Source organism: Rhinoderma darwinii, chromosome 1 (genome assembly GCF_050947455.1).
Source record: "Rhinoderma darwinii isolate aRhiDar2 chromosome 1, aRhiDar2.hap1, whole genome shotgun sequence".
In the NCBI taxonomy this organism is placed as follows: domain Eukaryota; kingdom Metazoa; phylum Chordata; class Amphibia; order Anura; family Rhinodermatidae; genus Rhinoderma; species Rhinoderma darwinii.
The window spans coordinates 348248076-348267532 of NC_134687.1; the positions used below are offsets into that span (position 1 = coordinate 348248076).

The 19457-nt window shown below is 39.5% G+C and overlaps 1 protein-coding gene across 14 annotated transcripts in view; it reads left to right on the top strand.

Moving 5' to 3' along the window:
- Positions 1-13037, top strand: part of ELAVL2 (ELAV like RNA binding protein 2) — a 193455-nt gene extending 180418 nt beyond the window's left edge. For 11 of the 14 annotated variants that reach the window (XM_075826285.1, XM_075826264.1, XM_075826294.1 and 8 more), the window contains 2 exons: positions 9377-9418; positions 10809-13037. In XM_075826285.1, coding sequence (XP_075682400.1) covers positions 9377-9418; positions 10809-11139 — 373 coding nt within the window. In that variant the 3' untranslated portion in view covers positions 11140-13037. The remainder of the gene's footprint in view (positions 1-9376; positions 9419-10808) is intronic. The other 3 variants (XM_075826347.1, XM_075826371.1, XM_075826363.1) reach the window with 1 other exon arrangement.
- The last annotated feature ends 6420 nt before the right edge of the window (positions 13038-19457 follow it).

The following is a 19457-nucleotide window of genomic DNA, read 5'->3' on the forward strand; positions in this document are numbered from 1 at the left end:
TCCATTTGCAGCAATTACAGCATTGCAGACCTTTGCCATTCTAGCTGTTAATTTGCTGAGGTAATCGGGAGAAATTTCACCCCATGCTTCCAGAAGGCCCTCCCACAAGTTGGATTGGCTTGATGGGCACTTCTTGCGTACCATACGGTCAAGCTGCTCCCACAACAGCTCTATGGGGTTGAGATCTGGTGACTGCGCTGGCCACTCCATTACAGATAGAATACCAGCTGCCTGCTTCTTCCCTAAATAGTTCTTGTATAATTTGGAGGTGTGCTTTGGGTCATTGTCTTGTTGTAGGATGAAATTGGCTCCAATCAAGCGCTGTCCACAGGGTATGGCATGGCTTTGCAAAATGGAGGGATAGCCTTCCTTATTCAAAATCCCTTTTACCTTGTACAAATCTCCCACTTTACCAGCACCAAAGCAACCCCAGACCATCACATTACCTCCACCATGCTTGACAGATGGCGTCAGGCACTCTTCCAGCATCTTTTCAGTTGTTCTGCGTCTCACAAATGATCTTCTGTGTGATCCAAACACCTCAAACTTCGATTCGTCTGTCCATAACACTTTTTTCCAATCTTCCTCTGTCCAATGTCTGTGTGCTTTTGCCCATATTAATCTTTTCCTTTTATTAGCCAGTCTCAGATATGGCTTTTTCTTTGCCCTTCTGCCCTGAAATGATTGATAAGGAATAAAAAACGGGATACTGAGGCGCTGCTTGATAAAGAGTTAATACATTTAATTGAGGTAGTATTAATAATAGACAATTGCTACGCGTTTCAACGCCGGACTGCCGTCTTCCTCAGGCAAACTAACTTTGAGGAAGACGCCAGTCCGGCCTTGAAACGCGTAGCAATTGTCTATTATTACTACTACCTCAATTAAATGTATTAACTCTTTATCAAGCAGCGCCTCAGTATCCCGTTTTTTATTCCTTATCAATCATTTTTGGCATCTCTTTGGAGTTTTGCGTTGGGATCGGCAGCAGCTTTGTACTCGCAGATTACTTTCAATTTAACAGGTGAGCAGTTACAATCTTTTGCCCATCAAATTCACAATTGATACACACATGTGGTGCCGTGTTTTTTCACTCTATTTTTAGTACTCTGCCCTGAAGGCCAGCATCCCGGAGTCACCTCTTCACTGTAGACGTTGACACTGGCGTTTTGCGGGTACTGTTTAATGAAGCTGCCAGTTGAGGACCTGTGAGGCGTCTATTTCTCAAACTAGAGACTCTAATGTACTTGTCTTGTTGCTCAGTTGTGCAGCGGGGCCTCCCACTTCTCTTCTCTGGTTAGAGCCGGTTTGTGCTGTCCTCTGAAGGGAGTAGTACACACCGTTGTAGGAAATCTTCAGTTTCTTGGCAATTTCTCGCATGGAATAGCCTTCATTTCTAAGAACAAGAATAGACTGTCGAGTTTCACATGAATGCTCTCTTTTTCTAGCCATTTTTAGAGTTTAATCGAACCCACAAATGTAATTCTCAACTAGCTCAAAGGACGGTTAGTTTTATAGCAAAACTGTTCACAGCGGTGCTAACATAATTGCACAAGGGTTTTCAAGTGTTTTCTAATCATCCATTAGCCTTCTAACACAGTTAGCAAACACAATGTTCCGTTAGAACACTGGAGTGATGGTTGCTGGAAATGGGCCTCTATACACCTATGTAGATATTGCATTAAAAAACAGATGTTTGCAGCTAGAATAGTCATTTAGCACATTAACAATATATAGTGTATTTCTGATTAATTTAATGTTATCTTCATTGAAAAAAACTGTGCTTTTCTTGCAAAAATAAGGAAATTTCTAAGTGACCCTAAACTTTTGAACGGTTGTGTGTATGTATGTGTGTATATATATATATATATATATATATATATATATATATATATATATATATATATAGTGGTTGTATACATTTCTTTAGTTCCTCTAGGGGACTTTATCATGCGAATGTTAGATTTCTTATGCAATACTTATCTATTGGCTTTATCTGTGTTCTACTATTAAGCCTTGCCTCTGGCAAGTCTTAATGGTAAGGCGGGATTCACACGACCGGGTCGTTCCCGAGCCCGAGTGTCGGCCGGTAAAATCGGCCATTTTGCCCGGCCGGTTTGCATTAAGTTTTGCATCCGTGCCGGGCCGGGCAGATCCGGACAGTGACATCAGCGGCAACTCCTAAAGGGGAATCCCCATGTGTTCGGGGATTCCGCTTCAGGAGTTTCCCCTGATGTCACTGCCCAGATATGGACAGAGACATCAAGCGCTCTGTCCAGGAGCGGAATCCCTGAAAACACGGGGATTCCGCTCCTTCAAGGAGCTAAAGTGCGGCTAGCACATAGCAGAGCGGGGAGATACCTCCCCGCTCTGCTATAGTGGCGTCGCTACTTTAGTAGCAGCTGCAGCTGATAGCGGCACCATCGAAGGTGTCGCCGGGCCAGGGTGCTTTTCAAGCAGGGGAAGGGAGCCAGCGCAGCGCTCCCTTCCACCTGCTGTACACCCCGGCCCTGCCACACAGTGTACAGCGATGCCATTCGTCAGAATGGCATCAACTCCTCCTCCTCACATACACTCTGCGCTGTGAGGAAGAGGAGATAGAGCGCAAGCTCCGGAAAACCCGGCCATCACTCGGGACACATCCCGGTGATGGCCGTGTATTACCCGGCCCCATAGACTTCTATGGGAGCCGGGCGGCCGGGTACCCGGGCGAAGATAGAGCATGTCCTATTTTTTGACGGCCGGTTTTCCCGGCCGTCAAAAAATCGGTCGTGTGAATAGCCCCATTAGGGGTCTATTATTCCTAATGCAGCCGGCCGATTTATGAACGGCCGGCACCCGGCCGGGAAACCCTGCCGTGTGAATGAGGCCTAAGGCACTAATGTCAGACTTGGAGGCCTTCAATTGGCCTCGTTGATAGGCGCTCGCTTACACATCCCACGTCGGGCCGTGCAATACTAGCTGAAGTCAGAAAGGAAAATCTGTCGGCAATTCTTAAACTAATGTCTGACTAGAAATAGATTTCTCAGGATATTAGAAAAGAACTAGTTTGCAGTCCTATTTATTTACTTATTATTCGTAGTAATTTGATAGAGATTTGGTGCAATTCTTTGGTAAAAACCCCTCAGCACTTAACCTGAGGGGAAACCCCACCCAGATCAGGACTTTACATGGAGCAGTGATTGCGTTCACATTCAATCACTTTTCAAACTGCATTTAGGAGGCTAGTCGTCTGTACCCATCAGCTGTTGCTAGGTGGCTTACTCCCGAAGAGAGAAGTTTCACGGGCAGCAGCGTTACATTTGATGTCTATGAAAGAGGAGAATGTCCCCAAACACCACCCCCAGAGCATGCTGTCTTTTTAAAGAAGCCCCTCAAACGAAAAAGCATTATTGGGGTGTAAAGAACTTTATATCTTCCTATTGAATAATGGAAAATATATTGCCATTGTGTTTTTTGCTAAAATAAAAAGGCTAATTTTTTTGCCACCAAAATGGCTCTAAACACTGTGGTAGGCATTATCAATGGCTTTACGCCTTTTTTGTGGCGTAAAAGATTCAAATTATGGCACACGCCATATTCGCGCAATAATTGGTAACTTTACCATTTTACATTTTTCTTGCCACTTTCCAAAATCTTTGTTATAGGTGGGTGGGATTTAACAAGAGGATTCGTGGCCTCACACAGACTGACAGACTTCCTATAATTTACTCCAGCAGGTGTAAATTTGATTTTCTGGCCCACGGACAGGCAAAGATGCGCATGTGCCTTTTAATACATTTTTATTCAGTTTGCTTTAGTTTACAGGGGTATTCCCAGAATCAACAATTATCACATATCCACAGGATAGGTGATAATTGGCTGGGGACTCAATCAATGGGCCCACCGACAATTGTGAGGGTGGGGATCCCAAACCACCTGTTCGTCTTTACTGCTTAACCGCAATGAGGTGGGCATTAATTGGAGCGGCTGTGAGGCATGTGCGCTTACGCTAGTTTCAAAGTCTATAGGATTGACAAACAGCCGAATATAGCACTTGCTGTTTCCATTATTCTCATAAACGGTGAATGGAGTGGCGAGCACATGCTCAACTGCCGCTCTCTATTCAAGCTAGTCACTGGACTGAAGAGGAACGGTGGGTTCAGGACCCCAGCGATCAGATAATTCTCACCTATCCTGTGATATGCCTTTCTGAAGTCTTCACTCAGTGTGGTCTGGCGAGATCAGGTGGTTATGGTGGATCACGCTGTGGCTGGTCAGTCTAAAGCTAACTTGCACTGATTGGACAGTGTCAAAGGCTGTGAAGCTGGCTCCATCTCAGGAGAATAATTGTAGTTCATGCCCTGTTGGCTAACTTCAGAGATTTAGCTTATAGGGTGCCGACACAACATTGGACCATATCTCAGAAACTGAGTGGCCCAGGAGTAAAACAAAAATGTGTTGGAGTCAGAGGAACAGCGCGATTTACTTCCGATAAGCATTTTGTAGTATATGAACTAGTGACAGGTCCTCTTTAACCTCTCAATATTCTCACAAGGCTTTAAAATGGTTGCTGAAATGACGCAGCATTTTGTGTTCTGCTGAATAAAAGCGCATCCATCAATAATCCCTTCCCGACATCCGCCGTATATATACACAACGCTGTCGGGGAGGGTTTCCCCACAAAGAGCAGTACAGTTATGCCGCAGTGATAGTGTGGGCTCAGGAGCTGAGCCCGCTCCATCACCGCCGGGAGCCAGCTGTATGCTACAGCTGGCACCCGGATGTAACGGCCAGGACCGGAGCTAGCATCCGATCCGGCCGATTAACCCCTCAGAAGCTGCGTTTAATAGAGATCGCAGCATGTGAGGGGTTTTTAGCCACCGGCACCCCAGCAACGTGATCACTGGTGGCTGCAATGGCAACTGCAGGCCTAATACTGGCCTCCCTGTCAGCCAGCAACGGAAGCCTCCTATGCCCTGCTCGCCGGCGGGGCCTAAAAGGCTTCCGGTACCATCAGCAAGATGGCGCCGGCTCAGCTTCCGGCTCAGAAGCTGAGCCGACATCAGCAGTGGGTGACCGCTGTATGTTACAGCGGTCACCCCGCTGTAACGTCAGGAACCGGAGCTAGCTCAGATTTCTGCCATTAATCCCTTAGATGCAGCGATCCAATGGGATCGCTGCATCTTGGTGGTTTGTAGCAAATCGTCAGCCTGCCATGCGATGGCAAGGCTGCCAACTGCTACTATGCCAACAGGAGGCCTAACAATGGCCTCCTGTCTGCCATTACGGAAGGCGATTAGGCACTGACCGGAGCCTGATCGGCTTGCTGTCAGTGAACAACTGACAGTACTAATACATTGCACTACATAGGTAGTGCAATTCATTAGAACATCAATCAAACAGTTGGACCTTCAAGTCCCCTAGTGGGACTAAACAAAATAAGTTGTAAAAATTAAAATAAAAGTTTCAAGTAATAAAATGTAACACAATCGGCCTTTTTCCCTTATCAAGTCATTTATTATTGCTAAAAAATAATAAAACCATACATATTTGGTATCGCCGTATCCGTAACAACCTGAACTATAAAAATATTACGTTATTTGTCCAGCGCAGTGAACGTCATAAAAAAAAACCTAAAAAAAACAATGCCAGCATTGTTTTTTTTTATCACCTTGCCTCCCAAAAAAAGGATAACAAGTGATAAAAAAGTCGCATGTACCCCAAAATGGTACCAATAATAACTACAGCTCGTCCCGCAAAAAAACCTAAAATTAGTTGTCCCCAATAAGTCAGGAAAGAAAAATATGCAGTTGTGCAGGCCCGAGGGGAACATTTCTTCTGTTTCAAGTGTCAATTTATCAAGGCCCTAAAATTAGAGAACCAGGAAGGGTATGGTCCAAACATATATGCTGGAAGTTAGGGCACCCGTATTATACCAGGACAACACTTGCCAGAAAAATTCCCCAAACTACAAAGGTGCAGCGTGTGGACCAAAAGGGAGATCAGAAAGGACATTTATCAGTGTGACACTGGCCTGCGCAGAAAGGATTGCTTCACATTGTAACAAATATTTATGGATTATTTTATTGTTTACCCCATTATTATACCAACTGACTATGCCCCTGATGCACTCTGCCTAGCTCACATATGCCCCACATTATAAACTGAAATATCAGTATAACTCCAAACAAAATTTCTACCAAGCAAAATCCACGCTCCAAAAGCTAAATGGCGCTCCTTCCCTTCTGAGCCGTACAGTGTGCCCAAACAGCAGTTTACTTCCACATATATGGCATCGCCATACCTGGGAGAACAGTTTTAACAATTTTTGGGGTTTGTGTCTCCAGTGGCACAAGCTGGGCATGACATATTTCCCACTGAAATGTCACATCTAGGGAAAAATGAAAATGTTTACTTTGCACCATCCCCAGCGCAATCATTTATGGAAAAGACCTGTGGGGTGAAAATGCTCACTACACCCCTTAATAAATGCTTTGAGGGGTGTATTTTCCAAAATGGGGTCATTTCTCAGGGGTTTCTTTTATTTCATATCAGAGACTCTGCAATTGTGAACCAATACTGTGTAAGTTGCCAAATTAGGCCTCAATTTCGCATGGTACTCTTTCACTCCTGAGCCCTGTCGATAGTCCAGGCAAAAGATTAGGGCCACATGTAGGGTGTTTCTAAAACCAGGAAACACCGCATAATAATTAGAGAACTGTCTTATGGTGGCACAAGCTGGGCACCACATATTGGCTTATCTATGGAAAAATAAAATTTTCACTCTGCAACATAGAGTGCACACTAATTTCTGAAGATCACCTGCGGAGTTAACATGCTCGCTACACACCTAGGTGAATACCTTGAGGGGTGTAGTTTCCAAAATGGGGTAACTTGTGTGGATTTTCCACTGTTTTGGTCCCACAGGGGCTTTGCAAATGCGACATAGCGACCAGAAACCAATCCAGCAAAATCTGTACTCCAAATGGCACTCCTTCCCTTTTGAGCCCTACTGTGTGCCCAAACAGCAGTTTATGGCCACATATGGGGTATTGCCGTACTCAGGAGAAATTGCTTTACAAACGACGTGGTTCTTATCTTACTTTTATTTATTGAGAAAATGAAAACTTTTGAGCTAAATCTACGTCTTATTGAAGAAAAAGGATTTTTTTTTTATTTTCACTGCCCAATCCTAATAACCTATGAAACATCTGTGGGGTCAAAATGCTCACTACACCCCTAGATGAATTCTTCAAGGGGAATAGTTTCGTGAATGGAGTCACTTTTTGGGAGTTTCCACTGTACTGGTACCTTAGGGGCTTTGCAAAAGCGACATGGTTCCAAGAAATTATTTCAGCAAAATCTGTACTCCAAAAGCCAAATGCCGCCTCTTCTCTTCTGTTCCTTGCCGTGTGCCCAAACAGCCGTTTTTGACCACATATGGGGTATTGCCATACTCTGGAGAAGTTGCTTTACAAATGTTGGGGTTAATATTTTACTTTTATTTATTGGGAAAATGAAAAATATTGAGCTAAAGCTACGTCTTATTGAAGAAAAAGGATTGTTTTTATTTTCACTGCCCAATTCTAATAAAATCTATAAAACCCCTGTGGGGTCAAAATGCTCACTATACCCGTAGATGAATTCCTCAAGGGGTGTAGTTTCCAAAATGGGGTCACTTGTGTGAGGTTCCCACTGTTTTGTCCTTTTGGGGGCTTTGCAAATGTGACATGGCCTCCGCAAACCATTCCTGCTAATTTTGAGCTCCAAAAGCCAAATGGCGCTCTTTCCGTTCTGAGCCCTGCCGTGTTTCCAAGCAGCCATTTAGGACCACATGTGGGGTATTGTTTTACTCTGGAGAAATTGCTTTACAAATGTGGTGGTGCTTTTTCTCCTTTAGTCCTTGTGGAAATGGGAATTAGCTAAACTATATTTTGTTTGAAAGAATGCAGATTTTAATTTTCACGGCCTACTTCCAATAATTACTGCAAAAAACCTGTGTGGTCAAAATGCTCACTATACCCCTAGATAATTTACAAATGCAGAACCTGGGCAATATATATTGAGTTGCGTTTCTCTGGTAAAACCTTCTGTGTTTTTTTTATTAAAAATGAATTTCTGCAACAAAAAAATATGTCATTTGTGCATTTCACCTCTAATTTGCTTTAATTCCTGTGATTGAATACTTTGAGGGGTGAAGTTTTTAAAATGGGGTGACTTATTGGGGGTTTATATTATATAAGGCCCTCAAAGCACGACTGAACTGGCCCTTGTAAAAATTGCCCTTTAAAATTTTCTTGAAAATGTTGGAAATTGCAGCTAAAGTTCTAAGCCTTGTAACGTCCTAGAAAAATAAAATGTTATTCAAAAAACTATGCCAATCTAAAGTAGACATATGGGGGATTTGAATTAGCAACAATTTTGTGTGGTATAACTTCCTGTCTTACAAGCAGATACATTTAAATTTAGAAAAATTCAATTTTTCACTAAATTTTGGGGTTTTTCACAATTAAATACTGAATGTATTGAGTAAATTTTGCCAGTAACAAAGTCCAATGTGTCACGAGAAAACAATCTTGAAGCGCTTGGATAGGTGAAAGCATTCCGAAGTTATTATCACATAAAGTGAAACATGTCAGATTTGAAAAATGAGGTTCTGTCAGGAAGGTCGAAGGTGGCCGAAGCTGGAAGTGGTTAATAAAAACATTAAGAAACAATTGGGTAGTATTCAAGCACTATTACACAGTGCACACATTTTTGTTTTTCATCCTTCCATTTAGAACACCTTTAGAGTTAGCCCTATCATCATTAAAATATCTAACATGTTGGATGTATATTCAACTTCATGGAAAGTCATGGTTTAATCCTTTTCCAAAAAGTTACAAACTTGATCATGACATGGGAAGGTCCCCTGATTTTTATTTATTTGATTTTTGCTCTGTAGCTTCCATTGTCATTTTATGTTGTTGACAAAAAAGTCAAACTATGGTTTGAGCTAATTGCAGGTACATTTTTTTGGGGTCTTTTGCAACAGCTGACTGTTCTATGGTTGGTGGTCTGCACAATTGGTGCTTTTGTTTACCTTAGTAGAAATTAACGGAGTAAACAGAGGTCTCTATTATTGTGTGATTCTCTTTCTACAACTGTTCTATAGGTTTGAGTGGGGATGCAGACTGGGTCGACAAAACATTTATTGACTCAATTGTCTAAAAGTGGTGGGAACATAACAGATTTTTTTTTTTAAAAACTTCTATCAGACTAGTATTCATAGGACAGTTAATATTAGAATGCCACTTGTATTTGGAAACATTTGTTGGTCAGGGCTAATGCTCCACTCCTTTTTAAAGGGGCAGTTTGTGCCAAGACTGAACAAACTGCCAAATGTGTTTTGCAGGTTGGACAATTTGCTCAATATGGCTTATGGAGGAATAAAGAGGTAAACTCCTGCAGATTATTTTATTCAATTATGGGCTTGTCCTTTTGCACGGTTTTTTGTTTTCGTGTATTCACGTCTGTGTTCGCTTGTAACTGAAAACTACCTTTTTCACCATTGCTGTCATTGTTAGATAGCAAATTAAATTTGGATCGGACTTCGTTTTTCCTTTTCATTTCATTGAACATTGATCCATGTGTTAATTTTAACATCCATATTGGCTTTTTTTTTTCTTCTCTTCCTTGTCTGTGTTAGTATTCCATTTCATACAAATAAACGTAAATAAACTACCCATTATCCTCAATCTGTTTTGTTAAATACTAAATTGACTGTTGCATGGATCATATTCGATTACACCTCTGTTGCTAGAGAAGTCAATAAATGATGCTGCTAATTCACTTTTTAAAAAATAAATAAAAAAACTTAGGCAATGCACTTAAGTTTTTTCAATGTGGTCATGGTAAGAACGTTTACTTTCGTGGCTTTCTTAACATGGCAGTATTGACCAGGTTTAGGCAAAGTTTTGTAAAAACGTTTTATTTTACACTGTAGAAAGTTTTCTTGAAATGACTGGCATGTAATGTCATTGCTCACAGTAAAGGAAGTCGTCTTTATATTCAATGTAGCATAATGTAAATCCATAGGTAAAAATTACCATTTTCTTCTAGAGCTAGGTTTGTCATTCATTTTCCATATGAATGAATGTATTTACACAGGGTCCATCTGCATGAGTATCTCCACTCTGTATATCCTTCAACTTAGGATAATAGGGTTGGATTCCAACAGAAAGCATTTAACTTAATTATAACTTAAGCATGGTCTGGCACAGTTAATGATATATTCAAAATACAGAAGAATTTGGTTAAATTGCCAATAAGTGTGTTTATATTGTAACTAAAATGGTGATTCTGTATGTAGAAGAGAATTGCCTCCATAGCAGGAAACGGTACATGTGGGTATAAGTTTACCTTACGAAGTTTACTAGATGACAAGTGTGAAAAGTAAACAAAGAAAAACTAGAGGCAATAGAAAGGTATAATGGTCCTCTGGTTAAAATTAAAAATAATTAAAAGAATTACACAAGCTAGTACACTAATTTTTTTTTGTAGCTTGGAACTTACATCTTCATTTTTATTCTCCTCTTTCCATTTGGCATATTATCACCCAATTACTTTTCTTGTATAATTCACTGTGATACGATCTTTGTATAGAATGTATTGTAATATTTTGCATGAGCTGCTTTAATTTCCGTTTTGGTTGTATAGTGTTATTTTTTGCATGTTTCTAAAGTCGTTCCCGTTTTTTTTGTGTTTTTTTTACGCTTTAGCTTTTTCTAATTATGCAGGTTACTAGCAGGCATCGCTAACAAGTTATCTTTTGCTTTGTTTTATAGTAGATTCTCGCCAATGACCATCGACGGTATGACCAGCTTAGCTGGTATAAACTTCCCTGGACACGCTGGCACTGGATGGTGCATATTTGTATACAACTTGGCACCCGACGCAGATGAGAGCATCTTGTGGCAGATGTTTGGCCCCTTTGGAGCGGTCACCAACGTTAAAGTCATCCGTGACTTCAACACAAACAAATGCAAGGGCTTTGGTTTTGTGACTATGACAAACTACGATGAGGCAGCAATGGCTATAGCCAGTCTTAATGGGTATCGCCTTGGTGACAGAGTTTTGCAGGTGTCTTTCAAAACAAGCAAAACGCACAAAGCTTAACAAGTTATCCTCACTCCTGTTAACACACACAAGCATCAAAGGCAAGTTGACAAACTTTCTACTTTGATCGTTCTTACACACAGTGTGTGGGGGTGAGGTAGGCAAAGTTAGACGTGGTTTAGCAACCTTAGCATCTGTGAGATTTTGTTATTACTGGTCTTTCAATTTCTTATGTTTTATGTTTGAATATAGACGTTAGGTAACAGGGTTTTTACCTGTCCCATTGCATTCTAATGCCTTCAATTGTTGGGGCCTTTTAATATTTCTGCAATGGGAAAAAACGTTATTTTGTTTTTACATTATTGCCTTTGATCCTGTGTGTTTAAAAGGACAAAAAAAGCTTTGCGTTTCAATGGATTTTTGTTTTCGTGCTGTAATAATTTTTTTGTGTTATTGCAGTTCTTGAAAAACTTTATTTTACATTTTTTTTTCTTTGTAAAGTGTAAAGCTTTATGTTGTAACTATTATTTAGGTTTAGGGGCAAGGGTGGCCTCAGTTCTAATAAAGCCTATTGTAAGATTACTGCGGACTTTTCATAAAGTAGTACCTTGCCAAAGAGAGAGCCTCTTTGATGTGGGTTTCAAATGAGAAAAAGCATCTATTTTTATAAAAAAGTAAAATAAAAAAATTTGAACAAACTTTTTACTGGTCCTGGAACAAACTATTTTGACTTGAATACTTTGCAAAATCTACTTCATGTGACAACCTTGTGAACTTTTTAAACTTGCCAGGATATTTGTGTGTGTGATCAGTATTTTTGTTAAGAAGGCTACTGCATTACTACTGGTTGGGAACGAAGTGACTTAAAAAAAACAAAAGGGTGCATTTTCTTGTTTTTTATTTTTATTCCCTTTTACTTTTTGTTAGCATTTTGTATCAATGATCAAACATTGCTATTGTTTGGTTCTAATAATGTAATTTTCCTGTTGGTCATCCTGGTTATTCTGTAATTGCTCACATCCGTTTGTAATTTTAAAACAAATAGGATAAAAAGAAAACATCAAAGTATAAATGAGCTGGTAGAACAATTAAGTTGTCAAAAAAAATCTGTTCTTCCTAAATCATTCCCTTCAGAAGGAGCTCATGGTGTTTAGTGATGTACTTGAAGTATTGTTTGAAAATTTGATTTAGTTTTATTTATACAATTTATAATTTTGTGTAAGAGAAGTTGGCATTGCCAACCTACAAAGTGGCACAATTTTGTCCTTTAAGAAATGTGATTCTGTTTAAAGCTAGCACCTGAGCTTTTATGTATTGTACATATTATCCTATAATCATTTAAAAGTAGAGGAAAAATAAACCTAGCCATGATGATGTCTGCAGCTTCTTGGAGGGACTTGCTGGTAGATTGTACACATCCTTTTGCTGCTGGGGATCTCAAATTTAAGTTAACTAAACTTTTGTGTTTTTTTTGTTAGGCAAAGTGATAAGACATTTCTGTATCTGTATTTTTAGTTGTGTATGTACCGTAACTATATTGTTACGTAAGCACCATATTTTTATGTTGGTCCTGAAAACTTGAAATATGCATTAATTTGTTCCTTTTTTATTATTTGTATCACATATAGTCTGGATACCATTAGCTTGTACACTTGTGATAATTTATTTGTGTATTGTATGAGAGTAACTGGATTTATTTTGTATATGCTTTGGAAAATTAAATTCACATTATTCGTAAACCACTTCAGAAAGATTGTGATGGTTATATATGAAAGCAATTAAAAGTAGGGTTCACAATTAAATGGAGGGTTAGGTGCCTTCTACAGGTATGAAGTGAAGCATTTTTTTTTTATGTGCAGAAATGTAAATGTTCCTCTAAGGCCAAGCAGTGTGTGTGCTATGCATTACATACGTGTATATGACTTGCATCTGCAATTTTTTTTTTTTTTTCTGTTTTATATAGATATATATATATATAAATATGTTTTGTTTTTTTATGGTAGTTCAGTACATATACTGTGAAAAGTGCGTGACAAAGTGTTCAGGCAAGTTTTCATGCTCCTTTTCAGGCTCCCCCTCCCCCTTATATTATATTTTCACAGACTTCTCTAAACTGTGGCATGGCCATCCTTATAGTTACTTTTCTCAAAGCAGCTTTAAGTATTTGATATATTTATAGATTAACCTATAATAATGTTTTGCAGTATTCAGACACATATTTACAATCATACTATTTAATAATATATCTAGCATTGGTAAAAGAGCATGAAAATTATTCCTCACTTTGCAGTGTTTCTCAGAGCACTTGGTAAAATGTGAGACTGGTGTTTATTTGAACTTGTACTGTATGACTTAACACATCTGTTAAATATAATATATATTCTGTTTAGTATTTAACAGGCTGTATGTGTTTTTATTTTGTGTTTGAACCCTTTGTATTTTTTCCTTGTTTAGTACATCAATAAACAAAGTTGAAGGGAAAATATACTTGAATGTCCTTTTTTTTTTTTTTTTTTTTTTTTTAAATAAATTCATATTGTTTGATCACATTGAATCCAAGACTTAGACTTTATTTTGCTAACTAGTGTAAAAAAACAAAACATTATGTGACCAACATTCATTACAAGTAAAAACAAAATCAAATACATAAAATTGTAACCTCACATTTTACAAACCTTTGTCAGCAATTACTGCTTCAATTTGTGTGAATAGGCCTCTATAAGGCTGTGTTTACATGTCGTGGTCAGTTTGTTGAAAATTGCAGAGAAATTGCATGGTTTTACCTTTTTATTTTTGCTGCAATTTTTGCAAAACCAAGCATTTTGACCGCAACGTGTAAACACAGCCTGAGCTTTTCACCTGTTGGGCTCTAGCACATTTTCCCCATTTGACTTTGTGAAAGTGTTCTTGGGGACCTTGATTTAAAAGTTCTTCAGCCAGAAATCTTCAGTTTGATTAATGTTTAGCATCTGACTTGGCCAGTCCAGGACGTTAATCATAAACCTGGCTTTAAATGGCTATTTTTCACTTTTGCCGCACTACCATAAACAAAATGAATAACTGTAGCCCAAGTTATTCTAATATGTGCATATTTTATATGTGAAAAACCCATAGATTAACACCGCCTGTTACAAGTTTGTAAACAGGTTTGTATACAAGCACTGTATACAAGTTTGCACATGTATACAGTGCTTATTGTGGGAGTACTGTGTTTTTAGATACAGAGCCAATATATATATTTTTTGTTTGTACAGAAATTGCTTTTAGTAAGAGTAAGATGACCTTCTAATTTAGTGGGGGGGGGGGGGGGACAAACACTATTAAAGTGAAGATTCTACCTACCTACAGCCAGTAGCACATGGAGCTTACTGCATACAGAATAATTACTTTTTCTAATGTACATTAGTGTTGCAGTATATCGTGCAAGCTATCTAACGATCGCTGGTTGAAGTCCCCTAGGGGGACTAATAAAAAAAAAGTAAAAATGAATTAAATTAAAAAAAATATTAAAAGTTCAAAAAAAAAACCCTTTTCCCCCTAGAGCATAGTAAAAAAATAAATAAATAAACACAATTGGTATCACCGCGTCCGTAAAGGTATGGGCACACGCTAGCTGCCTTTTACGTCTGAAAAGACAGATTGTTTTCAGGAGAAAACAGCTGCGTCGTTTCAGACGTAAAAGCTCCTCCTCGCATTATGCGACATGTCTTTGAGGGCCGAACATTTCAGCTGTTCTTCATTGAATTCAATGAAAAACGGCTCAAATTACGTTTCAAAGAAGTGTCCTGCACTTCTTTGACGAGGCAGTAATTTTACACGTCGTCGTTTGACAGCTGTCAGACGACACGGAAATGACAGGTCGTAGGCACAGTACGTCGGCAAACCCATTCAAATGAATGGACAGATGTTTGCCGACGTATTGTAGCCGTATTTTCAGGCGTAAATCGAGGCATAATACGCCTCGTTTACGCCTGAAAATAGGTAGTGTGAACCCAGCCTAAAAATCTGAACTATTACAATATATCATTATTTAACCTGCACGGTGAACGCCGTTAAAAAAAATAAATTGTAAACGCCAGAATCTCTATTTTTTGATCGCCTAATCTCCCACAAAAAATGTAATAAAAAGTGATCAAACCGTCGCATTTACACCAAAATGGTATTATTAAAAACTACAGCTTATCCCGCAAAAAATAATCCCTCATACCACTTAATCGACGGAAAAATAAAAAAGTTGTGGCTCTCGGAATTTGGCGACACAAAATAAATGTTCTTTTTTACACTTAGGTTTTTACTTGTAAAAGTAGTAAATTATAGAAAAAACTATATATATTTGCAATCGCCGTAATCGTATTGACCCAGACAATAAAGTTAACATGCCGTTTTAATTCCACAGTGAATTCCGTAAAGACGGCGCGCAAAAAACCATGGAGGAATCGCTGTTTTTTTTTCATTTTCTACCCCACAAATAATTTTTTTCCTGTTTCCTAGTACATGATATGGCAAAATAAATGGTGCAACGAAAAACTACAACTCGTCCCGCAAAAATCAAGCCCTCATAATACTATATCGATGGAAAAATAAAGACATAATGGCATTTGGAAGGTGGGGAGGAAAAACGAAAATGAAAATCTGAAAAAGGGCTGCGGCCGGGAAGCGGTGGTGTATTTTAACCGCTTCCCGACCGCCCACAGTAAATTCACGTCGGCGCTTGCTGGGCTCTGTGCAGTGCCGACGTTAATTCACGGTGGGTGTTAAAAACGCGATCCGGTTGTCTCCGAGTAGCGCTGACACCTGGATCGCGCTGTTAACCCCTGTCTCTGGTCCCGGAGACATGACCGGGACCTAATTTGTTCAGGTTCCGGTCATGTGATCGCAGGGAAAGTTTGTTGTAGCAACGAACTGGAAAGTTTGTTACTACAAGGGTATGTGCACACAAGAACTGTCTTACGTTTGAAAAGACAGACTGTTTTCAGGAGAAAACAGCTGCGTAGTTTCAGACGCAAAAGCTCCTCGCATTTTGCGAGGCGTCTTTGACGGCCGTAATCTTGAGCTGCTCTTCATTGGCTTCAATGAAGAACGCCTCAAATTACGTTGCAAAGAAGTGTCCTGCACTTCTTTGCCGAGGTAGTCAATTTACGCGTCGTCGGTTTGACAGCTGTCAAACGACGACGCGTAAATGACAGGTCGTCTGCACAGTACGTCAGCAAACCCATTCAAATGAATGGGCAGATGTTTGCCGACGTATTGTAGCCCTATTTTCAGACGTAAAACAAGGCATAATACGCCTCGCTTACGTCTGAAAATAGGTAGTGTGAACCCAGCCCAACAAACTGGAAAGTTTGTTGCTACAACAAACTTTCCCGGGGACCGATTGCGGGTGCTGCAGTCCGTTATAAGGCAGAACCGGAGGCCATACAACGGCCCCCGAGTCTGCCATGCACAGCAGCCTATGAGAACCAGCCGGAGGCCGGTCCACATAAGCTTCCTGTCAGTGTGACTCTCCGCGTCACCTAGGTAGTGTAATGTATTATAGCAGCGATCAGTGCTGCCAGTCTTCAAGTAAAAAATAAAGTAATAAAAATGTTTTATAAAAGTGTAAAAACAAGTTATAAAAGTTACAAAAACAATGTACACATATTTGGTATCACCGCGTTCATAACGACCCAAACTATAAAACTATAATATTATTTTTCCCGCACGGTGAACAGCGCAAAAAAAATAATTAAACAATGTCAGAATCACTTTTTTTGGTCATCAACCCTCCAAAAATATAGAATAAAAAGTGATCAAAAAGTCGCATGTACCCTAAAATAGAACCAATAAAAACAACAACCCGTCCCGCAAAAAACAAGCCCTTACACAGCTTTTTTGACTGAAAAATAAAAAAGTTATGGCTCTCAGAATATGGTGACACAAAAAATAAATAATTTTATCAAAAAGTGATTTTATTGCGCAAATGCCACAAAACATAAAAAAAACTATATACATCTGGTATCGCCGTAATCGTATCGACCCGCAGAATAAAGTAAAATGTCATTTATAGCGCACGGTGAAAAGTGTAAAAAAAAGACAAAAAACACTTTGCTTGCCAAAAAAATCTAATAAAAAGTGATCAAAAAATCACATGTACCCTAAAATGGTACCAATGAAAACTACAGATTGTCCCGCCACAAATAAGTCCTCACACGGCTCTGGTGAAGAAAAAATAAAAAAAGTTCTGGCTCTCAGAATATAGTGACTGAAATTGTGCAGTGTCCAAAAGCTGATAAGATCGGGCGACATTTATCAGTGCGACATTGGCCACATATCTGCGGATTATTATTTATTTACCCTCTTATTATGTCCTGATGTACTCTGCCCAATTTACACATACCCCCACATCATAAACTGAAATAACAGCAAAACCCCAAACAGAACAGTTACCAAGCAAAATCTGTGCTCCAAAAGCCAAATGGCACTCCCTCGCTTCTGAGCCCAACAGCGTGCCCAAACACCAGCTTACGTCCACATATATGATATTTTATATCCGGGAGAACCCGTTCAACATTGTATGAGGTATTTGTCTTCAGTGGCACAAACTGGGCACCACATATTGTGCATTAAAATGGCATATCAGTGGAAAATTTTAATTTTCACTTTGCACCATCCGCTGCGCATTAACGCCTTCGTGCACCACGACTTAATAGCATGTCGTGGTGCGGGGGGTTATATATGGAGCGGGCTGATGCACTGCGCCCGCGCCATATTCTGCAGGTGTCCGCTGTGTATTACAGCTGACACCCGGGACTAATGGACAGGAACGGCGATCGTGCTGTTACAGGAGCCTGTAAAAATGATATTATACTGCAATACATTAGTACTGCAGTGTATTGTACCAGCGACCTAATCATCGCTCGTTCCAGTCCCCTAAAGGGACTTTTGGGAGGTTTCCACTGTTTTGGTACCTCAGGGGCTTTGCAAATGCGACATGACACCCAAAAACCATTCCAGCTAAATTTGAGCTCCAAAAGCCAAAATATTGTTCCTTCCCTTCTGAGTCTTGCCGTGGGTCCAAACAGCAGTTTATTACCACATATGGCGTATTGCTGTAATCAGGACAAATTGCTTTACAAATTTTGGGGTGATTTTTCTCCTTTATTCATTGTAAAAATTAAACATTTCTATGTTTTTTCAGAAAAAAGTAGATTTTCATTTTCACGGCCTAATTCCACTAAATTCAGCAAAAAAAACTGTGGGGTCAAATTGCTAACTATACCCCTAGAAAAATTCCTTGAGGGGTGTAGTTTACAAAATGGGGTCTCTTTTTGGGGGTTTCCACCGTTTTGCTCCCTCCAGGACATTGCAAACGCGACATGGCACTGAAAACCAATCCAGCAAAATCTGCGCTTCAAAATCCAAATGGCGCTTCTTCCCTTCTGAGCTTTGCCGTGGGTCCAAACAGCCGTTTAGTACCACATATGGGGTATTGCTGTAATCGGGAGAAGTAGCTTTACAAGTTTTGGGGTGCTTTTTATTATTTATTCCTTGCAAATATTTGTATTTTTTTTTTTTTTTCGAAAAAAAGTAGATTTTCACTTTCACAGGCAAACTCCAATAAATATAACAGAAGACCTGTGGGGTCAAGATGCTAACTATACCCCTAGATAAATTCCTTGAGGGGTGCAGTTTCCAAAACCGTTTCACTTTTGGGGGATTTCCACTGTTTTGCCACTACAAGACCTCTTCAAACCCGACATGGTGCCTAAAATATATTCTAAAAAAAGGAGGCCACAAAATCCACTAGGTGCTCCTTTGCTTCTGAGGCCGGTATTTCAGTCCATTATCACACTAGGGCCACATGTGGGATATTTCTAAAAACTGCAGAATCTGGGCAATAAATATTGTGTTGCGTCTGGTAAAGCCTTCTGTGTTACAGAAAAAAATGTATTACAAATGAATTGCAGCAAAAAAAAAATAATTTGTCAATTTCCCCTCTACATTGCTTTAAATCATGTGAAACGCCTAAAGGGTTAAGAGACTTTCTGAATGCTGTTTTGAATACTTTGAGGGGTGCAGTTTTTAATATGGGGTGATTGATGGGGTCTATCTAGTACATATTGCCCTCAAAGCCGCTTTAGAATTAAACTGGTCCAAAAAAATCGCCTTTTGAAATTTTCTTGAAAATGTGAGAAATTGCTGGTAAAGTACTAAGCCTTGTAACGTCCTAGAAAAATAAAATGTACAAAAAACTATGCAAATATAAAGTAGACATATGGAATATGTGAAATAGTAACTATTTTGTGTGGTATTACTATCTGTTTTACAAGCAGATACATTTAAAATGAGAAAAATCATAATTTTTGCACATTTTCTCTAAATTTTGGTGTTTTTCACAA